General features: G+C 35.1%; 1 protein-coding gene across 3 annotated transcripts in view; it reads right to left on the bottom strand.

Moving 5' to 3' along the window:
- FAM151B (family with sequence similarity 151 member B) overlaps positions 1–21,280 on the bottom strand; it is a 42,476-nt gene that overhangs the window by 6,584 nt on the left and 14,612 nt on the right. For all 3 annotated transcript variants that reach the window (XR_002647416.3, XM_022593787.3, XM_030759644.2), the window contains exons 2-5: positions 19,406–19,531; positions 13,635–13,800; positions 9,027–9,244; positions 6,784–6,919 (exon numbers count right to left, since the gene is read on the bottom strand). Coding sequence is in view for 2 of the 3 variants with exons in the window: in XM_022593787.3 (XP_022449495.1) it covers positions 6,784–6,919; positions 9,027–9,244; positions 13,635–13,800; positions 19,406–19,531 (646 nt within the window). In the remaining variant the exon portion in view is untranslated. The remainder of the gene's footprint in view (positions 1–6,783; positions 6,920–9,026; positions 9,245–13,634; positions 13,801–19,405; positions 19,532–21,280) is intronic.

Below are 21,280 nucleotides of genomic sequence, written 5' to 3'. Positions count from 1 at the left end.
TGTGAAAACCCAAAAGTTTAAGAGACACGTGAAAGATCTTACCTAGAGACACCACAACTGCTTATCTCCATTGACTGGGAAGAAGTTAAATGCTAAACAAGTCACACGTAAGACTCTCTGGGTCATAAAGAGCATAGTCCTGATCCCTCTCCACTATGAACTTGAGGCAAGTAGCTGGTCTAAAAAACACCTCACTTTCTTTAAAGCAGATAATCAAAATAAATTTGGCAGAGATTTTATACAAAGAAAATATACAAGAAAATATAAGAAAAAACACATGGCAGATGGAGAAATAAAAACCTCATCATTAGAAAAAAACTATCAGATAGCTGAAACAGATATAAAACTACTTAAAAAAAAGGAAGCCACAAAACAGATGAAAGCCATAACCCACACATTTTTTAAATGATGCAGTTGCCTTTTTGAAGAGCACAAAGCAGATATACAAATTCATGGAAGAAGTTTCAAGACAACAGAAAAGAGATGATAAAATATTAATTGGCAGATCTTAGGAAAGAAGTGGAAAATTAATACTATTACAGAAATATGGTGAAATCTGAAGGTATACTAGACTAGAGAGAACAGACATCGTTGAAAATATTGTAAGGGTCAGAGAAGACAAATTATAAAATACAGTAAAATAAAATGCAAACAAATAAAAAGGAAAGAAAGACTAAAGAGAAAACAATAGATACCAAAGACAGGCAAAGGAGATCTACATATTCATAACTGGAGTTTCTGAAAGAGAAAACATAGTGGTACAAAGGCAACAGAACAAGTATTTAAAAATACAATTCAGAGAAATATTACAGGAAAGAAGAGCATTTAAATCTATATATTGAAAAAAACTCCATATTGCTGAAAAAACTGGTATAGAATGGTCCATACTGAGACATATTCTAGTAAAATTACTAGGCATCAAAGATAAAGAACCCTTTCTACATTCAGTTTCCCCCATTTCCCCCCTCCAAAATCAAGTCGCTTATAAGGGCAAACAAATAATCAGGCTGGCTTCACACTTTGCCACATCAATACTCACATTAGAAAGCAGAAGAGGTGCTTCCCTAGTGGCACAGTGGTTAAGAATCTGCCTGCCAATTCAGGGAACACGGGTTCAAGCCCTAGTCTGGGAAGATCCCACATGCCATGGAGCAACTAAGCCTGTGCGCCACAACTACTGAGCCTGAGCTCTAGAGCCTGCGAGCCACAACTACTGAGCCCACATGCCACAACTACTGAAGCCTGCTGCCTAGAGCCCATGCTCTGCAACAAGACAAGCCACCGCAATGAGAAGCCCGCACACCGCAATGAACAGTAGCCCCCACTCGCCACAACTAGAGAAAGCCTGCACACAGCAACGAAGACCCAATGCAGCCAAAAATAAATAAATAAATAAAAAGAAAGCAGAAGAGCAGGGCTTCCTTGGTGGTGCAGTGGTTAAGAGTCCACCTGCCAATGCAGGGGACATGGGTTTGAACCCTGGTCTGGGAATATCCCACATGCTGTGGAGCAACTAAGCCAGTGCGCCACAACTACTGAGTCTGCACTCTAGAGCCCACGAGCCACAACTACTGAGCTCGTGTGCCACAACTACTGAGCCTGCGTGCCACAACTACTGAAGCCTGCACACCTAGAGGCCGTGCTTCACAACAAGAGAAACCACCGCAATGAGAAGCCCAAGCACCGCAGCAAAGAGTAGCCCCCGCTCGCTGCAACTAGAGAAAGCCCACGCACAGCCACGAAGACCCAATGTAGCCAAAAAAATAAATAAATTTATATTAAAAAAAAAAAAGAAAGGAGAAGGGCAATGCCCTCAAAATTCAAAAGGCATTGTGAGCCAAGAATTTTACAGCCAGCCAATCTATCATTCAATATGAAGTACAAAGTTGGACATTAAGAGAGTACAGTCAACTCAAATTAGGTGAGAGGGGGGTGAAGAAATACACTAATTTTATTATTGCTCATGGAAGTTAACGGGCACTTGTAAAGAAGTAAATTAAGCATATTTTATAAAGTAGCAGTAAGAAATAACCAATAGGAAAAAAAACTAACTTACCAAATATTCAGAATTAAAAATACAAAAGAAAGAAAATAGCTACAGTGAAATGCTTTTTAAAGCTACAGAAATAGCAAATATGTTAGTTTTTCTTTTAAATGACAGAAACAAGACCAAACATATCTGTGTTATAAATAAATGTAAATAAGTTAAACTCTTCTTTTTAAAAGAAAGACTGTTAGATTAGATTAATGAGAGCTAGGTATCTAGGCATCTGATAAGGAATTTAACAACATGGAAAGAAAGAAGGCTAGAAAGAACCCTCAGGGGTTGGGTTGAAATTGGAAATATCAGTATGAACTCATGGGTTGGTTAAACACACACACACACACACACACACAGAAATGTTTATGTATGTAAGTCTATATAGGTGTGTTTTTATATACATACATATATACGTACACAGACCATAACTACACATATACATACACATATATTTTCCAGCTCTGTCCATTAAGAGGTCCTGGAAGCACTGACACCCTAGAAGCAATGATTATACTAAAATCCCAGATTTTGCTTTCTAAATACCACCTGCTGCTATAATCAAGCAGGGATCCTTGAAGAAGTGACTGATTTGAGAACTGGGACAAGTACGTGATGAGCTTGCCAAGAATGCAAGACCTGAGGTCTGTCATGAGGAAATATTGAACTGACCGAGACTGTGGACATTTTTCATAATAAAAGGCCTGTAGTCTTGAAGACTGTCATGTGTACGAGAGGAAGGGAAAAACTGAGGAACTAACTATTTTGAAGGAGACTTATGCAAACTAAATGTAATGCACGTTCCTGGAGAGTTTCTTGGACCACAAGAAAATAAGAAGGATTGCTGGAATGGTTGATAAATTTGAATGGGGTCTGCAGACTGCATGGCAGTGTTGCCTCAATGCTGATTTCCTGGTTGGAAGGTTGCATACTAGTAATACAGGAGTGCATCTTTGTGTGGGGAAGTGTACACTCCAGTACTTAAGGATATGAGGCGTCATGATAGAAAAAAAAACATAGAAAAAAAGAGAGAAAGAGAGGTGGGGGGAGAGAGAGGGATGGAGGGAGAGAGAATGGTTAAACAATTTGGGAATCTGGGTAAAGGAGATGTAGTAGTTTTATGCAACTTTTTTGTATGTTTAAAATTATTTTTTTAATGACAATAAATCAGCCTTAAAACAGTCAATGAAAACTAAAACTTTATAAATTTATTTTTCAAAGAAAAGATAAAGCAAATTTATTCAAGCCAAACAAAAAGACAATGTGAATTTAGGTAAAAAATATCATTAAACAAGACCAAGAAGGAGAACTTTTAATAATAAGGTATAATTCTTCATGAAGATAATAAAACCTATATGAATATGCCCCAAATAACATATCATGAGCATTTAATAAGCAAAAATTATAAAGGCAGAAGAGGAAGCAGACAAAAACACTTTAATAGTTGGAGACTTTAACTCTCTTAGTCCATAAGAGAGCAAGTAGCCAAAAAATTAAAGATGCCAAATATTTGCACACATGCAAAATGGCACACTCATAAGGTTATTCATTATAGCATTGTTTGTAATATCAAAGATTAAAAACATCCTTTATGTTCATCAACAGGGAGGCTGGTTAGATAAATTATAGTACATACGTAAATACAATGCACCTAGAAAAGGAAAATGAGGAACTTTGAAAAAAGCTCCAAGATGTATTGCTAAGTTAAAAAAAAAAAAGCAAAGAACAGAACAGAAGCAAGGTATATAATATGATACCTTTTGTTTTAAAAAGGAGGGGAAAATAAGAATCTATACTTGTATTCACTTTTATATGCATAAAGAAACTACTAATGTGGTTGAACAAGAAACTGACAACTGTGCTTAGTGAGGCTGGGCAGGACTGGGTGAATGGGAGAAAGGCTTTTCACAGTATAACTGTTCATTGGTTTTTAAACCTTGTGATTATATTACTTATTCAAAGAATTACATTAAAAATATTTTTAAAAGCAAAGAGTAAGGCATGAAAGACTTAAATAACGTAACTAATAATGTATGTTATTAACCTGTCACAGTAGTTTTATTCTAATATCCAGTCTCCTTTCTGTCTTATAGCAATCCCCTGAATTCTAACTAGGCAAAAGACTGTACAGAATAATAGCTACATGTCCCAGCTTCCCCTGCAGCTAGGTATAGGCATACGACTAAGTTAAAGCCAATGAGTGTGTCCAGTGCCCTTGAAGAACAGACACAGGCCCTGAGCCTCTTTTTCCCTCCATCCTACCAACTGAAACTCAGACATGGCAGTAATCAATCTGACCATATAGATGAGGTCAATATCCTAAGGAAAACAAGTACCAAGACAGAAGGATTTTGGGTCCCCGACACTGTGAAGGCATCAAATCTGCCCTGGCCTATTTATGCTTTTCCAGTTATGTGAGACAGAAACAAACTTAAGTTTAAGCTATTGTTAATTTAGGTTTCTGTTATAACAGCCAAACTATATCCTCATAAAATACATGAACTCATACAAATATCCATATATCAAACCATTAATAAAACCTTAATAAAGTCTACGAAGTAGAAATAATATAGACATTATCTGATTACTATACAATAAACCTAGAAAACTATTAACCAATCCAAAATAAAATAATTCTACTATCTCAGTGCCTAAAAAATTTTCTCTTAAAACAACTTTTGAGACAAAGGAGAACAAAACCACAATTGCAGAATATTTATAAATTAACAGTGATGAAAACCTACACATAAGATAAAATAAGATACAGCTACAGCAGTGGTCAGAGAAAAAAGTATAGTCTTAAATATTTATGTTAATAAATATAAATATATTAATAAATATTAAAAATGAAAATAAGCATCTAACTCAAGAAATTAGAAGAAACTACATGAATAGAATTTTAAAAGATAAAAAGCAGAAATTAGTAAATCATAAACCAGAAAAATACATAATCCAAGAGTTCATTTTCAAAAAAAAGAGAAATAAATCATTTTCTAGTTTAATCAAGACACAAAGGAGAAAACTCAGATAAACAAAATAAGGAAATTATTTTAGAGACACAGAAGAAACCAAAAGAAAACTATTTTAATCATCTGTGTGTAAATAAATCTTAAAACTTGGGTGAGATAAACAATTTTTTAGGAAAATACAATATATCAAAATTGGCTACCATACAGAAAATCAACCATTTACCATGTAAGAAATAGAAAAGACTGTATAAGTTAAGCTTTCCCCAAAGCACCAGGTTTAAATGGTTTCAATGTTGAGTTTATGAAAACTCAGGTACAAGCCTCATTTGAATGTTACTTTTAACATCCCCGAAAATGTAAAAAGAAAGAAAGGTCCCTAGTTTTTTAATGAAATATTCATGATATTGATACCTAAAACTGAGAAAGAAAAAAAAACTACAGACCAATCTCACTTTCAAATGCTGAAATCCTAACTAAAATATTAGCAATAAAATTCAGCAGTACATTAAAAGAATGATAAATTCTAATCAAGTGGGGTTTATTCTGTAAATGTGTGGATGGTTCAATATATAAGATATTAATAAAATTTATTTTATTAATAGATAAAGGGAGAAAATATTTATTTTCATAGAAACTGAAAAAAGCATTTAGTAAAAACTCAATACCCACAGGAATGTGGATACTTCTTTAATGTTTGAGTATATGCTTCCTTACTCTCTACAATATAGTGAATTATCAAACAGGGTCTTTTTCTGGATGATTTGTGATCATTCTTCATTTGTTAGAATTCTTTACAACTATTTGACATATGTGTTGAGGATGGTTTTACCAGAACCTATTTTTATGTATTCAAATGTATCAAACTTTCCTTTTATAGCTTCTGGGTTTTGTGCCTTACTAAGAAGGGTCTTCTCCATTCTGAAACTATATAAAAAAAGAATCATCACTTGTGGTTTTTTTATGCATTTAATGTTTGTTGTTCAAGTCTTTAATTCATCTGGAATTTATTTTGGAGGAAGGATTAAGGAAAGATGTTAACTTTGTTTTTCCTACAATGTTGGCCTGTTGTCCCAACACAAGTTATTGAACTTTTGCTCCAATGATCTGAAATACCAGATTTTTCCTGTTCTAAGTTCCATGATAGAGTTGGGTTTATTTCTGGACATTCCCTGCTGTTCTATTGACTAGTCTACTGAAAAGACAGTATCAAAACTATTTCAATATCTGTAGCTTTATAATATTTAATATATGGTCCAACCAATTTTTATTACATATTAAAATAATAAAATTTTGGGAATTCCCTGGCGGTCCAGTGGTAAGGGCTTGGTGCTTTCACTGCCGAGGGTCCAGGTTCAATTCCTGGTCAGGGAACTAAGATCCCACAAGCCGCGTGGCCAAAAAAAAAAAAATAATAATAATAAATAAATAAAATTTTTATATGGGAAAGACTTCTGGAATTATGACAGAATTCAAAGGGAAATTATTTTACCCACTTATAACTTTTTGTGAATGTATAACATAATGAAAAAAATGACAAACATTTACTGGCACCTACTATGTGCAAAAGCTTTTGTGAGGAACAGAGGTGAAAGACATGATGTTGAGGTTCATCAAGGATCGTCATTCCAGTGAGGAAGTCCGAGCACTTACAGAATCAGTGTTCATTCTCTGTCTCTTTCTCTCACACACGTTGTCTTTACATAATCAGTTTTCATCTTCTTTCTGTCTCTCACACACACTCACATGCACACACTATATTGTAAAACTTACACGTACCTGTTTGATTGCTTTAACAGCCAAAGTAACTGAGAACAAGACTGCCTGACTAATGCTGCTCTGACAGGAAATGTTACAAGCTGATTTAGTTCATTACATATATATTCCATCTCTTTCACCATTATCCAACTGTAACCTGAAATGAAAAGAAAGATATTTAACTTTTCTAACCAAAGTCCTACAAGTCAATTAAGTAAAAAACTCAATTACATATGAATAGGTAAATTCATAGGTAATTCATAAACATTTCCATTTGGATTCAGAGAAATTAAAATACCACTTAATGCAAGAAAAAATTTTGAGTGGAAAATGTAGATAAAAAATTAAATCTAAGTAATGTCACAAGTGACCTAGAGCAATAAAAAAAAATTAAAACATTAGAAAGGAATTTATTAATCTCTCAAGTACAAAAAAGGAAATTCTGACATTATATTTACTTTAAAGATTCTAAGGCTCTGCATCATTAATATTCTCGATAAACTTATATCTTCTGCTTGTTGTTAAGTTTTCTTTTCCGAGAGAAAGAAAGAGTATTTACTAGCTGTTTAAGTAATAATTAACTTCAATTTTTTTGGGGGGTGGGGGTCTAGTCCAAATTACTTACACATTTTATCTAAAATAGAAATAGTGTTAAAATTGACTTTTATATATGTGTTTTATGTTTTAAATCATGTTTAGACATTGTGGAAAACATATCTGCCTGTTTATAAACAGCTTCAGAAAAAAATCTATATTTTAAAAATAGCCCCTAAACTCTATCAAAACTATCCATAGGTTGTAAAAAGTACTGGTCAGTAAAGGAACAATTTACAAAAAGCCTATGTGAATACATTAGTTTAGCAGCTAAATGCCTCATGAAAGAAGGGAAAGGTCTGCTTTCCTTTAAAATCTGGAAAATTATATCTTTTTAATTAGAAAAAGGGGTTGCTAACAGAAGCTATACTTACATTACTTAAAAACTTATAAACTCTCTTTTCTAAATTTTGTAGCAGAAGAAGTAAGGGAGGATAAAACACATGTTGGTAATGACAAGAGGCCAGTGGGGGAAAAGCAGCCTGGAAACATTCAACACAAACAAAAGACCCAGATATGGTTTAACTCGGCTCAAGCCTGAGATTAAAGCCAGAGTTAGACTAAACCGTGACTAAAAGATTAGAATCAGTATGGAGGCTATTAAATTGTTTCTAGTTTACCTTCTTTAAACACTCTGAATTATATGCTATATCCTTTACTGAAACTAATAAAAATTAAAATGATTAGAAAATTAAAATAGAACAAATGTAAAGCATATTATTTTTTTCTCAATCATATCAGTTGTTGGTCCAGGGGGTTATAACCTAAATGTCACTACTCACCAGATAGCAGTTACTCTAATCTCATGTTAGATTTTAAAACTTTACATCTAAAAACAATAGTAGCAAATAAGTAAAAAGACTGCCCTGAACACAAGATAAAGGCTAACATCTCCACTGGCTCTAAATAACTTCTTGGTTGATTATTTTTACCATGTGTTCAGGTGTCCCAGAGCATCTGTTTGCTTAATGGCTGTTAACTGGAAAATCACTACCTAGGAATGTATGAATAAATAGAAAGATGAATCCAAATAGCATAATAAGTTTCAGCCAGGAGAAAGAAGCTGAATATCAGGTCCATCTGTAAGAGTACATAAAGGGAAAGAAGAAATCCAGCCTAGAGGAGAGTCTCATGGCCTCACATACCCCCTGTCTAGCCAAAGAGAGCTTAAGGGCACCAAGGTTCCAGCAGCCTACATTTGGAGCTCCTTCTAATGTCTAGGGAACAGAATTTGTGCTGTTCAACTGTACACCCACCGACTTCTGGCCTCACATTACTTGAAAAGTTTTAATTACCACTTCTCTATCTTTCATCTGACATAGGGAGTTTGCTCCAAAGTAAAAGGAAAGAAGAAAAGAGTACAGAATACAAGTTCAAAGAGACCAATTCAGGATTCGTTTGTGTATGTAAAGAGGCAGCTTTGGTTATTCTAGACCTTGCAAATAAACATTTTCCATGGAAGCTTGGTGACAGAATGTCACCAATGAATGAGTATCTATCTGAAATAACAGAAGGAAGAGTCATACACACATCTCTAGGGCCAGACCTTTCTCTCCATTAGGCTCTTAGATTTTGCAGAATGTGTTTTTGGCTTTGTATTAAAGGTATTATTTTTATATTTGAGTATATTTTAATTTGACCAAAAAGGAATACATTTAGAAAATTATCACCTTCATTGACTTTCTCAGGATGCCATCCTGTTGTCCAACCTAGGGAAAATGTCACATCTGGAAAGAAGGATGTCACAGTGTCTATAAAAGGTTTTGCATCCACTACTCTGCTATTTCCATTTGGACCAGGAAGAATATCAGCATTAATCCACACTGGACGCTTCAGATGCCTCTTCACATTTTCCAAGAGCATCATGGATGGTTCTACAGCTGCCAGACTAAAAACAATTTGTTGTCAATGAGATATATTCCTAAAGTAAAAGTAAAAAGTTCTTTTAGACTGCTGGCTTTAATATTGTCAAATTCATAATAAAAGTATGATACCATAATGCCTGAATTAAACAAAATCACAGAGCAGATAGCACTAGAGGGGAAAGCTAACATGTGCCATATCTTAAAATGTTGATTTATACTTACTATTCATGAAGGTACCTAAAAGGGTCTATAAATGTATGAATAATGACACTACATGTAGACAGAGGTTTCAAAACTCTGTATTAGGATCACTCAGTATAAAAACAATTTATGAAAAGACACAAACGTTCACTCATCAGAGAATGTATAAATAAGATTTAAAAATTAAATACATTCATAACCTGCAAATTCAAGTTTATGAAAATACCCAAAGTGCACTCAGGCCCCATGTCTCTAATACCGGCTCATGACCTTGGAGAAAAGGGCTTCTTTTCCTTCATGCATACTTGTGTGAGTCTGGACACATAAACACATTTCTAAAAATGATTGCCAAGTGTAAAATTATAACATTTCCTTAAAGCTTTTATAAACTTCATTTTTTCCTTTATTGTAAACACCTTTCCTGGAAACAAGAGACAACTATATTTTAGTTACTTTTAAACTAAAAAGCAGCTTCAGTCTTTTTACTTCCCTACATCTTTTCTAACGGACACATATATCTTGAAACAATAAGATTTTAATCAGCCTACATAATTTTTACTGATTAAAAATACACACACAAACTTTATTGGAAAGCTACGCTACTTATAATTCTGAATGTCTTCTGAACCTTTAAGGCCTATGTTCATTTCTAAGAAAATTAGCTTTTAGTGAATACAGCGATGGGAGGCTAAGAATCTGGGAGATGGATACTGGAAGCGAGAACATTCAGCACCTCTCCTCACCTTTCCATTTTTCTTCTTAATGGATTGGAGTCCTTCTGCCTATGCTTCTACCACTCTTCACCTCACTCCTTTTGGGCCTCCTATTTTAAGAGCAGAAACTGATAACTTCATTATTTATAGGGTCATATTTATTAGTGAGCAAGGATACTGTTCACTAAAACCAGAGGAAACCAGCCTCTCTTTCACTCTGCTCCCATGTAATAAACTGCTTTTTTCTCACTCTTATGCCCCTGAAATAGAGGCCCTAGATTTTAGTGGATTGATAAACTCTAATGCTAGACCTTACAGACTCTAATTTAGATGCTGTCATTTCTCTGTCTCAAATGCTTTCTGCCTTGAATGGTATCAATGCCATGTTAAAAACCACAATTCTGAGATCTGGCCAGCTGTACTTCCTACAAAATTCCCCCATTTTTAGTAGCAAACAACTTGTATCTATTACTCTAAAGCTTGCTTGTCTCCAAGTCCCACAGCAGCAGCCAAGTCCCCGTGGGGCTCTGCTCTTCATGGGTGGAGTGGGAGGTAACCTTGAACTAATCCACGCATGTCTCCTCTCCTTTTCCAGAAAGGATTCTTATTTCTTAAGAAATCTGGTGTCTGTGGAGGTTGGGTTAATCCAGTTTACGTTTAGGAGGAAGCTTATGCTTTCTCAATTTAGTAAGCTGACATCAGGCTGTTTAACAATGGTTCGCCATCTGATAATATCTAGTCTCAGCATATTCTCTCCCAAACTGAAATTCCACCAGCATGTATTAAGTGTCTACTACATGCAAAACACTGCACAGTTAGACATACAGAGCTAAGGCACAGAACATAATGAAATAAGAATTTAATGTACATATTCTGTTTTATATGTAAATATTTTAATTATCACTAATATAGACTATAGTAATGTCATTTTCCCTTACCAGAAACTTAAATAAGAAAAACAAAACCTATATTAAGAAAACCACAAAACTTTACTAAGAAGAAAACAACTTTTTGTTGTAGTTTTAATTTTCTGGAGCTTTACAAAATAATTAATAAAATTCCTCTGGAAGAGTAAATGTGGAAGAAAAGCCATAACATTTTTGGGAAAAAAAAAAAAGACTGAGGATGAACTTTGCCCAAGAGCAAGATACAATGTTTACTACGAAGAATAACATACTATGTTCCTAGCCTGGAAGACTCAATATTATAAATATTGCAAAATTACACTTCGTTCCCAACTAATCTATAAATTCCATGTAATTCTAATTTAAAATATCCGTGGATATCATTCTCAATCCTTACATGTATTAGTATTAAGTTTCCCATAAAGAACTGACAAAAGGTCTGCCAAAATGATCATTTGAAGAGGAGGGTCCTGATCAGTATACTACCTAAAATTTCTTTTTGGTAGTACTTATTTAGGAAATTCCAGGGAAGATATAAACTTAGATCTTATAGAATAGATTTTTTTTCTAAAAAGTTACTTGGTAAGTCAAACTTCTCAGTACCTATTTTTCTATTAACTTTGTTTAGAAATTGGGGCTAACAAAATAAAAATCATACTTAAAATGATAATAAACCATTTAAAATTACATTCTAAGGTAAAATTCCAGATAAAAATTTTAAATCATCGTATATTACTTAGTTATTGCGTGTATACAAACAAAATAACTCAGAGGCACAAAACAAGAACTATTAAAATTTGACTATTAGGTCATTCAGCTACTCTTACAGACGTAGTGCAGAGTTCCGGTTCAGAGTGTGAACTCTTCAGCCAGGCTGGCAGCTCTCCTACCGATTACGTGACCACAAGCAGGCTACTTACCCCTCTCTGCCTCTGTTCCTTCATCTGGAAAATGAGAATAGGAATAACCTACTTCTTAGGATTGTTATGAAGACTAAATGAATTTACACATTTAATGCTCTTAGAACAGTGTCTGACACACAGTAAGTGCTTATATAATTGTTAGTTAAATTCATTCCCCTTCAAATATGTTATGACCAAAACTCTTTTTTTAATGGCACAGCCTTTCAGTGGTAGCTGCTAGCATTTAGGAATGAAGGAGCTGGTCTGACTGGTGAGGAGCCAAAGAATATATCACAGGGGCTTCGCTGGTGGCACAGTGGTTGGGAATCCATCTGCCAATGCAGGGGACATGGGTTTGAGCCCTGGTCCGGGAAGATCCCACATGCCGTGGAGCAACTAAGCCCATGCACCACAACTATTGAGCCCACGTGCTGCAACTACTGAAGCCTGTGTACCTAGAGCCAATGCTCCGTAACAAGAGAAGCCACCGCAATGAGAGGTCCATGCACTGCAGGGAAGAGTGGCCCCTGCTCGCCACAGCTAGACAAAGTATGTGTGCAGCAACAAAGGCCCAACACAGCCAAAAATAAATAAAATAAATAAAATTAAAAAAAAAGAATATATTACAGAGAGCAAGTCTACGGGCAACAGTAAACATCAAAAAAAAAAACAACTGAGCACATGAAAAGGCAAGGAGCTCTAAAATTCAGCTCACCAAGCACTAATGATTAAATGCTTTATTTCACAGTACAGAGAACACTGGACTGGCTCCAGGAAACCTGGGATCTGGTCCTAGCTCAGCTCTCAGGCTTAGCTATTGTCACTTAACCTCTCTAGGACTAAGTTTCTTTGTCAAGAAAATGGAGTTGGACCGTTCACCCCTCTAAAAGCTTTAAGATCTTGAAACAGCTTTCACTCACCAACAGTGTAAAGAGGTTGACTGGTACACTCAGGCCCGCAACAACTGATTAGAGTAACCTTAAAAACCCTGTGAGTAAGAGCTCCAAATCCTTATTAATTTCTTGAGATAATTCAATTTTAAAATATTGTGCAAAGATAAGGCAGGATTACCACACATCCTAGATTTTCATAGCAGTTGCCTTCATGGGCCTTATGGTGAGCTTTTATGGTGTCACAATAAATTCCTGGCTTTCCCTATCATTTTTATACTGCCAAAATACCACAGAAGTAAAATTTTCCGTGATAGCCACAGGGAAGGAAACAACACCTAATCTTGCTCTCTTCATTATCAGTGTTTCCAAAATATTATTTTTAAGAAACTCTTCAGTTATTAAAGAATTCTAGATAATTCCCCTTCCACAAATATAATAACACAAATCAAGTAGGAAACGCATTAACTACCCCAACTACTGCCAAATCTCTCTCTCGAACTACTTTTTAATGAAAGTGGTATTTTAAATTTACCATTCTACTATTACAATGGTCACTTAGGATAACTTCTTATATAAAAATTAACTTAATTTTAGCCTTAAAGGGTTCCCAAGAAACAATTTTAGCAAACAACTCAGTGTGTCTTTGGTCCATTCCTGAAACATATTAGTTTGCAATTCCATTTTCAGTTTAGATAAAGTATAAAGTTATTTAGTCAAGCACAGATATATGAAGTTATTGATTTTTTTCCATATTGTTATTCTATAACAACTAGGAGACTGAACATGTTTGTACAAATACCTCTTAAAATCCAGTTTGATGCCTTTATTGCTTTTTATAACTTCAGCCAGCCATTCCTGTAAAGTATTATCACTGTTTGTTTCAGGAGGATGAGCCATGATTGGTTGGCCATGTTCTGATCCAGCACTTGGAAAAATGACATCAGCCTCTATCATATGAGCAGTACCTGTCCAGATAAAAGAACTTACATTAATGCTAATAAAATAGAGACTGTAGGAGACGGCATATTCAGTATCCTTTTGAGGAAGATAAAAGGAAGGAAAGAAAATAAAATTTCCTGAGTAAAGACTAAGTGCCAGGTACTATGTCAAGCCTTACATGTTGCACTTATTTGTTACACGTGAGCAAATAGGCAGTGAGGAGTGCAATACCTTTGCCTAGGTCACACTCAAGCTGTTGTCCTAATATTTAATTTCTTCTTAGTATATGGCAAAGTGAGAATACAAAGGGAGGCTTAATAAGTATTTGTTGACTCTTCTGAGAACAAAAATAGTACTTTTATTTTCTCACTCCTCAAATTAGAAACTACAGATGTTTATTGTTTATGTTTGAAATTGTATGTTATAGATTCAGTTCCTTGACCTAAAGCTTGGCTACTATTGAAAAGCACACATCCCTGGAATGGGTAAAGAGCTTCACCAGTCACTTAGTGTGAGTGTGCGTAGCAGGCTCTGATAGACTAACTCCAAAGACGGCTGACAACAATTCCTCCCATATGTACGTGCCTCTCTCCTCATCTCTTTCTCCTCCCCTTGAGTCTGGGCTGGTTTTGTGACTTGCTTTGACCAGTGGAAGGTAGTGGAAGTAAAACTCTCAGTTCTAAGCCAAGCCCTTAAAAGGCCTGGCAGCTTCTGCTATCATCCTCTTGAAAGCCAGCTACCACGTAAAGAAGTTCAGGTAAGACTACTGAAGACTCAGAAACCACATGGAGAGAGAGAAGCCTCATGGAAGAAAACTAAGACCTCCTGCCCGACAGACAGCATGAAGGTCTCTGACATGTGAGTGAGGCCATTTTAGAATTTCTAGGCCCAGCTGAGCTCCCAGCCAAATGCAGCAACATGAGTGCTCCCAATCTATACCACATGGAACAGAAGAACCACTAGCTGGCCCACAAAATCATGAAAAATGATAAATCACTGTCATTTTAAGCCACAAAGTTCTGGGGGTAGTTTATTACACAGCAACAGAAAACAAACAGAAATAGCTACCTGGAAGTGGGGCCCTGCCATAACAAAAACCTGAAACCTGTGACACTGGTTTTGGGATCCAGCAGATTCTAGAAAGGCACTGTTAAAGCAAGTTAGAAGAGCAGTGAGGAAATTCTTTTCACGTAGTGGTGAAACTTTTGATAACGTTGGCACTTGTAGCAACTGGTGGAAGATAGAGAGGGTGCCTAGTCAATTTGTGGATTTGGCTAAGGAGGTTTCCAGGCAGAATGTTGAAAATGCCAACGGGGTTTCTTTTAGCTCCTATGATAAAGAATGGGAAGAAAGAGCTGAGTTAAATAATTAACTATTTACATTTTAAGCAGTATAGAGAGGAAATATTTCCAACTCAGGACTTGTGCTGAGTTAGAAAATAAAACCATTCTTTCCAGCTGGCAGGAGATTCTCAAAGTAGGAGAAAGCCTCAGGTCAAAAGTCAAATCCAGGATGCTGTTAGTAAACCACGGCCTCGGGATCAAGACCAAACCAAGGATACAGCTACAAGACCCTTTATTAAGACTTCAGAAAGATGATGCCTTGGGTACCCACATAGCTAGACAAAAGAACATTATAGAAACTTAAGGGTGTTATCCCATAGCACCCTAACTAGCAGACCAAGTAGAGAGAGGCCTACCCCAAAGAGATCCAGCAATAAGGTTTTTGATTAAAGGGATGGTTTATAATTTGATATATAGAAAGACCAGTACATTTTTAATAGAGCTGTATCCACTTGGACCTGAAAAAAGAAAAAAAGAGAGAGACAGTTCAAAACGAAAAGAAGCCTATGAACTCTCAAATTTCTATAGGCAGGAAATAGGCTGAAAAAGCTACCCAGCTGCATATATAAGCCATTTTCCAATAAGCGTATGAAGAGATGCTCAACATCATTAACCTTCAGGGAAATGCAAATCTAAACTACAATGAGATACCAATTCACAAGTACTAGGAAGACTATAATGAAAAAGACAGTAACAAGTGTTGACAAGGACATGGGGAGATTAGAAACCTCATCCAGTCTGTTGGTGGGAATGTAAGAAGATGCAGCTGCTTCAGAAAAGCTTGCAGTTTCTCAAAAAAAGTTAAACAGAGTTATATTTGAGATGCAATAGGTCAAGCTTCTGTCTAATTTCATAAAAATTAAGCAAACATGACTTCTCAATAAAATGGTACTTAGCACAATATATGTAGGCATTCCATCTTCTCTATCAATGCAGTTGTAAAGGAGCATATAGGCCTTGGAATTCCTTAACAGTAATAGTCAGTGTCTCTATTTATTAACTCCATTCATTTCCCATGAATAGAAAAAAAAATCACTAAATGGCAGTGACAAGGAGTCTCAGGTCCCATGTAAATTATGCTCCTGAAGGCCTCTTTTAAGAATAAGAATGGAAGCTAAGCAGTAGGGGTAAGAGATCATGGTGGCTTGAACTAGGATGATGACAACAGAGATGGACAGATGTGGACTAATTCAAAATATATTTTGGAACAGAATTATAATGTCTGGATAATAGAGCAGATGCAAGAAATAAAGAAAACAAAGAATAGATGATTCCCAGATTTCTGGCTTAAGAATATACGGGGAATTCCCTGGCATTCCAGTGGTTAGGACTTGGCACTTTCACTGCCGTGGGCCCTGGCCAAGGAACTAAGATCCCGTGAGATGCGTGGTGTGGCCAAAAACAAACAAACAAACAAACAAAAGAATCTATGTGGATTATGGTGCCATTTACTGAGATAGCAAAGATCATAGGAAGTACAGGTTAGTAGACATAATTAAGAATTTCATTTTGAATAATTTAAATCTGTGATGCATGAGAACTCTCTAAGTGAAAACACCAAATAAGCAGTTGGATAGACTAATACAGAAGAGAGGGAGGCCTGGCCTGGAGACATGTTTGTGAGCTGTCCAGCCTCTCTCCCTATTCTCCCACCCCTGGTCCTTGGGTAGAAGCCTTTTGAAGGTCAGGGAATGCTTCTACTTTGGGAGACTGCCTGGTCACCATATTTCCCAACTCAGGGAGAGCCAGATGAGGAAGTCTGCACATCAAGATTATCACTCCAACCACAGGAGCCCCAGCTTGTGACAAGAGCCAGACAGTAGAAAACAGCTTTGTTTTTTCTGATTTTCTGCACAAGAAAATCCCAAATAGTTGCTACTCACACTCAAAACAAAACTCAAAGAAATATGTTTATAGAAATGAAGTTAAACTTATCTATCTTGCCTATACTGTTTACATGCTCTAATGCAGCAATTTATTATATTTTTTAATACATTTAGTTGATGACTATAGTCACACTTTTCCTAAATATGTTACAAAGCCTTTTTTTAAAAACTACATTTTTTATTCTCAAAAAGACCTGATGATTTCAATTTTTTAACCAGCATTTCTTTTAATGTATATTTTTTAAAAATCTACATGCAGAAATGTTATAACAAAAAAAATTACATTATATGTAATAACTTTTTTAAACAATTTTGACTATTCTGAGGTCGGATGTGTTGACAATGCAACACCAAATGACACTCTTACATTGTTCCTCCTGTACTTTGTTTTTTTAAAACATAGACATTGTTGAAAATCCAGTATCACATGTTAATCAAAATAGAAACAGCTTCATTAATAACAGTTGTACTAAATTTAAGTATTCTGGGAGAAATAAGATAAACCAATGAAATACATGTCTCCAGGAATCTGCTTTCTTTCCTTTGGACTAGAAAGAAATTGCAAGACTAGCCAGAGCTGAGAAAAGGGACTGGATGAAAAACATCCCCCAAACTATAAAACTTGGGGCTCTTGTTGCCAAAGAGAAGGTAAAGAGGATATTATCTGAAAACTAAGTAACCTATAAAAAATTCCCAGATCAACACCAGACTTCCAGCAATTGGAAATGACTTCCATAAGTCATTTTTAAAACTTGGCTAAAAGTAAATGATCCATAGTTAATTAAATTATTTCTAGGGATGAGACTTCTGCATTTACTATTACAAATTGTAAATTTTTAAGATTTTTCCCAAATTTTTAGTTGTTATATAGAAATAAAATTTATTTTGCTTTGATTTTATACTGTCAAAAAAGACAGATTGTCTAAATTAACCTATGAATTATAATCATTTATCTGTAGAATCTTTTTGATTTACTATATACGCAACCATATTGTCTGTACATAACAGCTGTATTATTCCTATCTTTTTTCCATTTAAAAAAATTGATATATAATTCACATACTATAACATCATCCTTTTAAAGTGTACCATTCAGGGCTTTCCTGGTGGCACAGTGGTTAAGAATCCGCCTGCCAATGCAGTGGACACGGGTTCGAGCCCTGGTCTGGGAACACCCCACATGCCACGAAGCAACTATGCCCGTGCGCCACAACTACTGAGCCTGTGCTCTAGAGCCCGTGAGCCACAACTACTGAAGCCCACGTGCCTAGGGCCCGTGATCCGCAACAAGAGAAGCCACCATAATGAGAAAGTCTGCAACTAGAGAAAGCTCATGTGCAGCAATGAAGACCCAATGCAAACAAATAAATAAATAAAATAAAGTGTACCATTCAATGGTTTGCAGAATATTCAGAAAGTTGTGCAACCATCACCACCACCAGCTAATTCCAGAAAAATTTTGTCACCCCAGAAAGAAACGCTGTACGCATTAGCATTTACTCTCTAGTCCCTATTCCTATCAGCTCCAGGCAGCCACTAATCAACATCTTCCTGAAGCATTGCTTTTGCTAAAATTTATTTATTAAATAATCACTGTTTGGTTACTATGTGGTAGGCACTGTTTTAGGTATTAGGGATATTAGAAGACAAGGTTCTTCCCTTTGAGGAACGAAGAAAAGCAATTTAAAAGAGTATCTTTACAATAAAAGAAATACATATTTAGATACATTATCCAGATACATAACTAAGATGCAAAAAATGTGTAAATTTTTACAATAAAACACAAGGTTACAAGGAATTCTTCCTGTTGGAACAGGGCACTTCAAGCTGTGCCCTACCCCTCTGGTGATATGCTTTCATTCTCCTAAGCTGCTGCAGCCAACAGGGGGTACTTCATAGCAAAAGGCTAACTAAACTGCTGTAGTAATCATCTGATTACAGATGGAGCTAGTAAACCAAAAGGCTTGGTTTCTAGCCTAGGCATAAATATTGCCCAAGGCATTATAAATTAGTATTCAATGACTTCATTCAACAACTATTTATTGAGCTTCTCCATAGTACACTGTGAAAGACACAAAAATATGTATGTACGACATACAACCTGATCTTAAAAATTTTACCTAAATCACTACAATATGTAAGCAAATGTAATAACATATGAGAGTTTTAAATAAGGCATAGAAACGGTAAATCACTTCTGGAAAATGAGAAAATTCTTCCATTATGGAAACTTATTCATTTTGTAAATAAAATGAGATCTTTTACAAAAATGTTTATGTTAGCCAAGAATTTACACTTGAATCATCTAAGTCTCTGGCACCTGCAAATATGACCAGATATTTTTTTTAAAAGAGCTGACTTCATCTATAATCTAATGTAAATACAAGTAACTAATGACTTACTTCTCAGTGCCTCATTCACTTGCACCTTGTGGTTAGCCGCATGATACCAAATGATCTGGGCGCCATCTTCTGTTGTGATCTGGTTATTTCTGAGAAAATATTCCAGTATGTTTTCACTCCAAGATCCTAAAATAACAGCATTTATATTAAAAAGAAGTTTTTATAGGGTAAATTTTTTTAATAAAAAAAGGGCACAGCATATATTGATAGAGAAAAATAAAGTAATAAAACTGGGAAAATATAAGATTAAAAAAAATTAAGAACAAGTATTAAGACGTGGCAAGTATAAAAATATATATTTATATATAAATAGGCTATTTATGATGTAAGTAATAATTAGTAAACATATAGGATAGTCTGAACCTCAGAACTGTGAGGAAATATGTAGGAATAAAAAAAAAACTGGTAAGAAGCAGATATTTTAAAGCAGGAATTTTCACATGGTATCTTCTCCAATCCTGGCCCCATAAATAAGTAAAATGTATATAAAGCCAATTCTATGTTAAAAAAAACTTCTAAATTTTGTAGAACTTAATTGTCTTCTCCACCTGAGGCTCCATTCTATATTTATATTAACCATTTAGAATCTTAAATTACACATTTAAGCATATTCGCCTTCAAATTATAAATGTCAACAACACTTACATGAGTGACTAAGTAAATTCTGAGTTAGTATTTATAGATTTATCTAGCATGTACAAATATATGTAATTCCCATAACTATCGACTAGTTTTTGGCAGACCAGATTTTTTTCTTAATTAGGCATTAAAATGTGTGAGTTAACCAAGACTAAAATACTTGAGTCAGTTCTACTCCATATTATGCCATATCGCAATATAAGAAGGATAAAAGACTAAAAAACTGTGAAAGAGGTATCTATAATCTTACCTCGCCAATTCTTGTTCACTGGTTTAAACATTTAAGTGGCTACCAAATGGCTGCAAATTCCCTATGCATGAGATTATATCTTCCGTTTAATTATTTGTTTATTAATTTCACCTAACAACAGTTAAAAACCTAAAAATGGCCATCATAAACTGATGATAAGACATTGAGAGAAAGTAAAATTTGATAAGAGAATGGAGGGGCATATGAAAATAACTTCTAAGTAACATGCATGGAACTCAGTAACCACTCTGCATATTGGGCTACAGAATAAAGAAACTAAACAGTTAGCTGTAGCATCCACTATCCAAGCAGTCTCCTATACAAAACACATGCCCCTTTTTAGCATAGGCAAGAGAGTCACAGACCTTTCAGACTCAGATGAAAATACAAGGCCATCATTTTTTACATGTTTAACTTAGGCATCTTAAAAAGGTACAGTAACTACTGGCTAAAACAGAAATGTCCAACAATGGGAAAAAGTAAATCACAGTATATCCTCATGATAAAATATGTAATTGATGTGGCTGTTAAACATGAAGTTTTTGAGATATGCCAAAAATCTCACAGAAATGGTAATCATGCATGTTACCATAAAAAAACTAAATGTTAGTTAATAGCGCATGCTAGATGTATCCTTGACACCTTCCAACTAAACACACTGGATTCAAAATTTTTATAAGGGTAACTTGCAGATTAATAATAAAATACCATGATTCCAGAAATTAAAAACATTTTAAGCAAAAAGTTCTCCTTGCCCGGTTAATGGGTGAAACTGTACCTTACACTTAGCCACAACTGTATATATCTTTTCATATACACAGAATTTCAGACTCTAATTACCTATAATCTAGGGTATTACCACTATTTTAAGTAAACTGTTATTCTGAAAATAGGGCCAGGAGAAAGGCAAAATTACTTGTAATTTTAAAAAATTAAGACTTTTAGTGGGAGCAATTTCAGGTTTATAGAAAAAACTGAGCAAAAAG

Source organism: Delphinapterus leucas, chromosome 3 (assembly GCF_059928025.1).
Source record: "Delphinapterus leucas isolate spDelLeu-1000000601 "Yukka" chromosome 3, BTC_Dleu_Yukka2, whole genome shotgun sequence".
In the NCBI taxonomy this organism is placed as follows: domain Eukaryota; kingdom Metazoa; phylum Chordata; class Mammalia; order Artiodactyla; family Monodontidae; genus Delphinapterus; species Delphinapterus leucas.
This window is presented reverse-complemented; position numbering and strand designations above follow the sequence as displayed.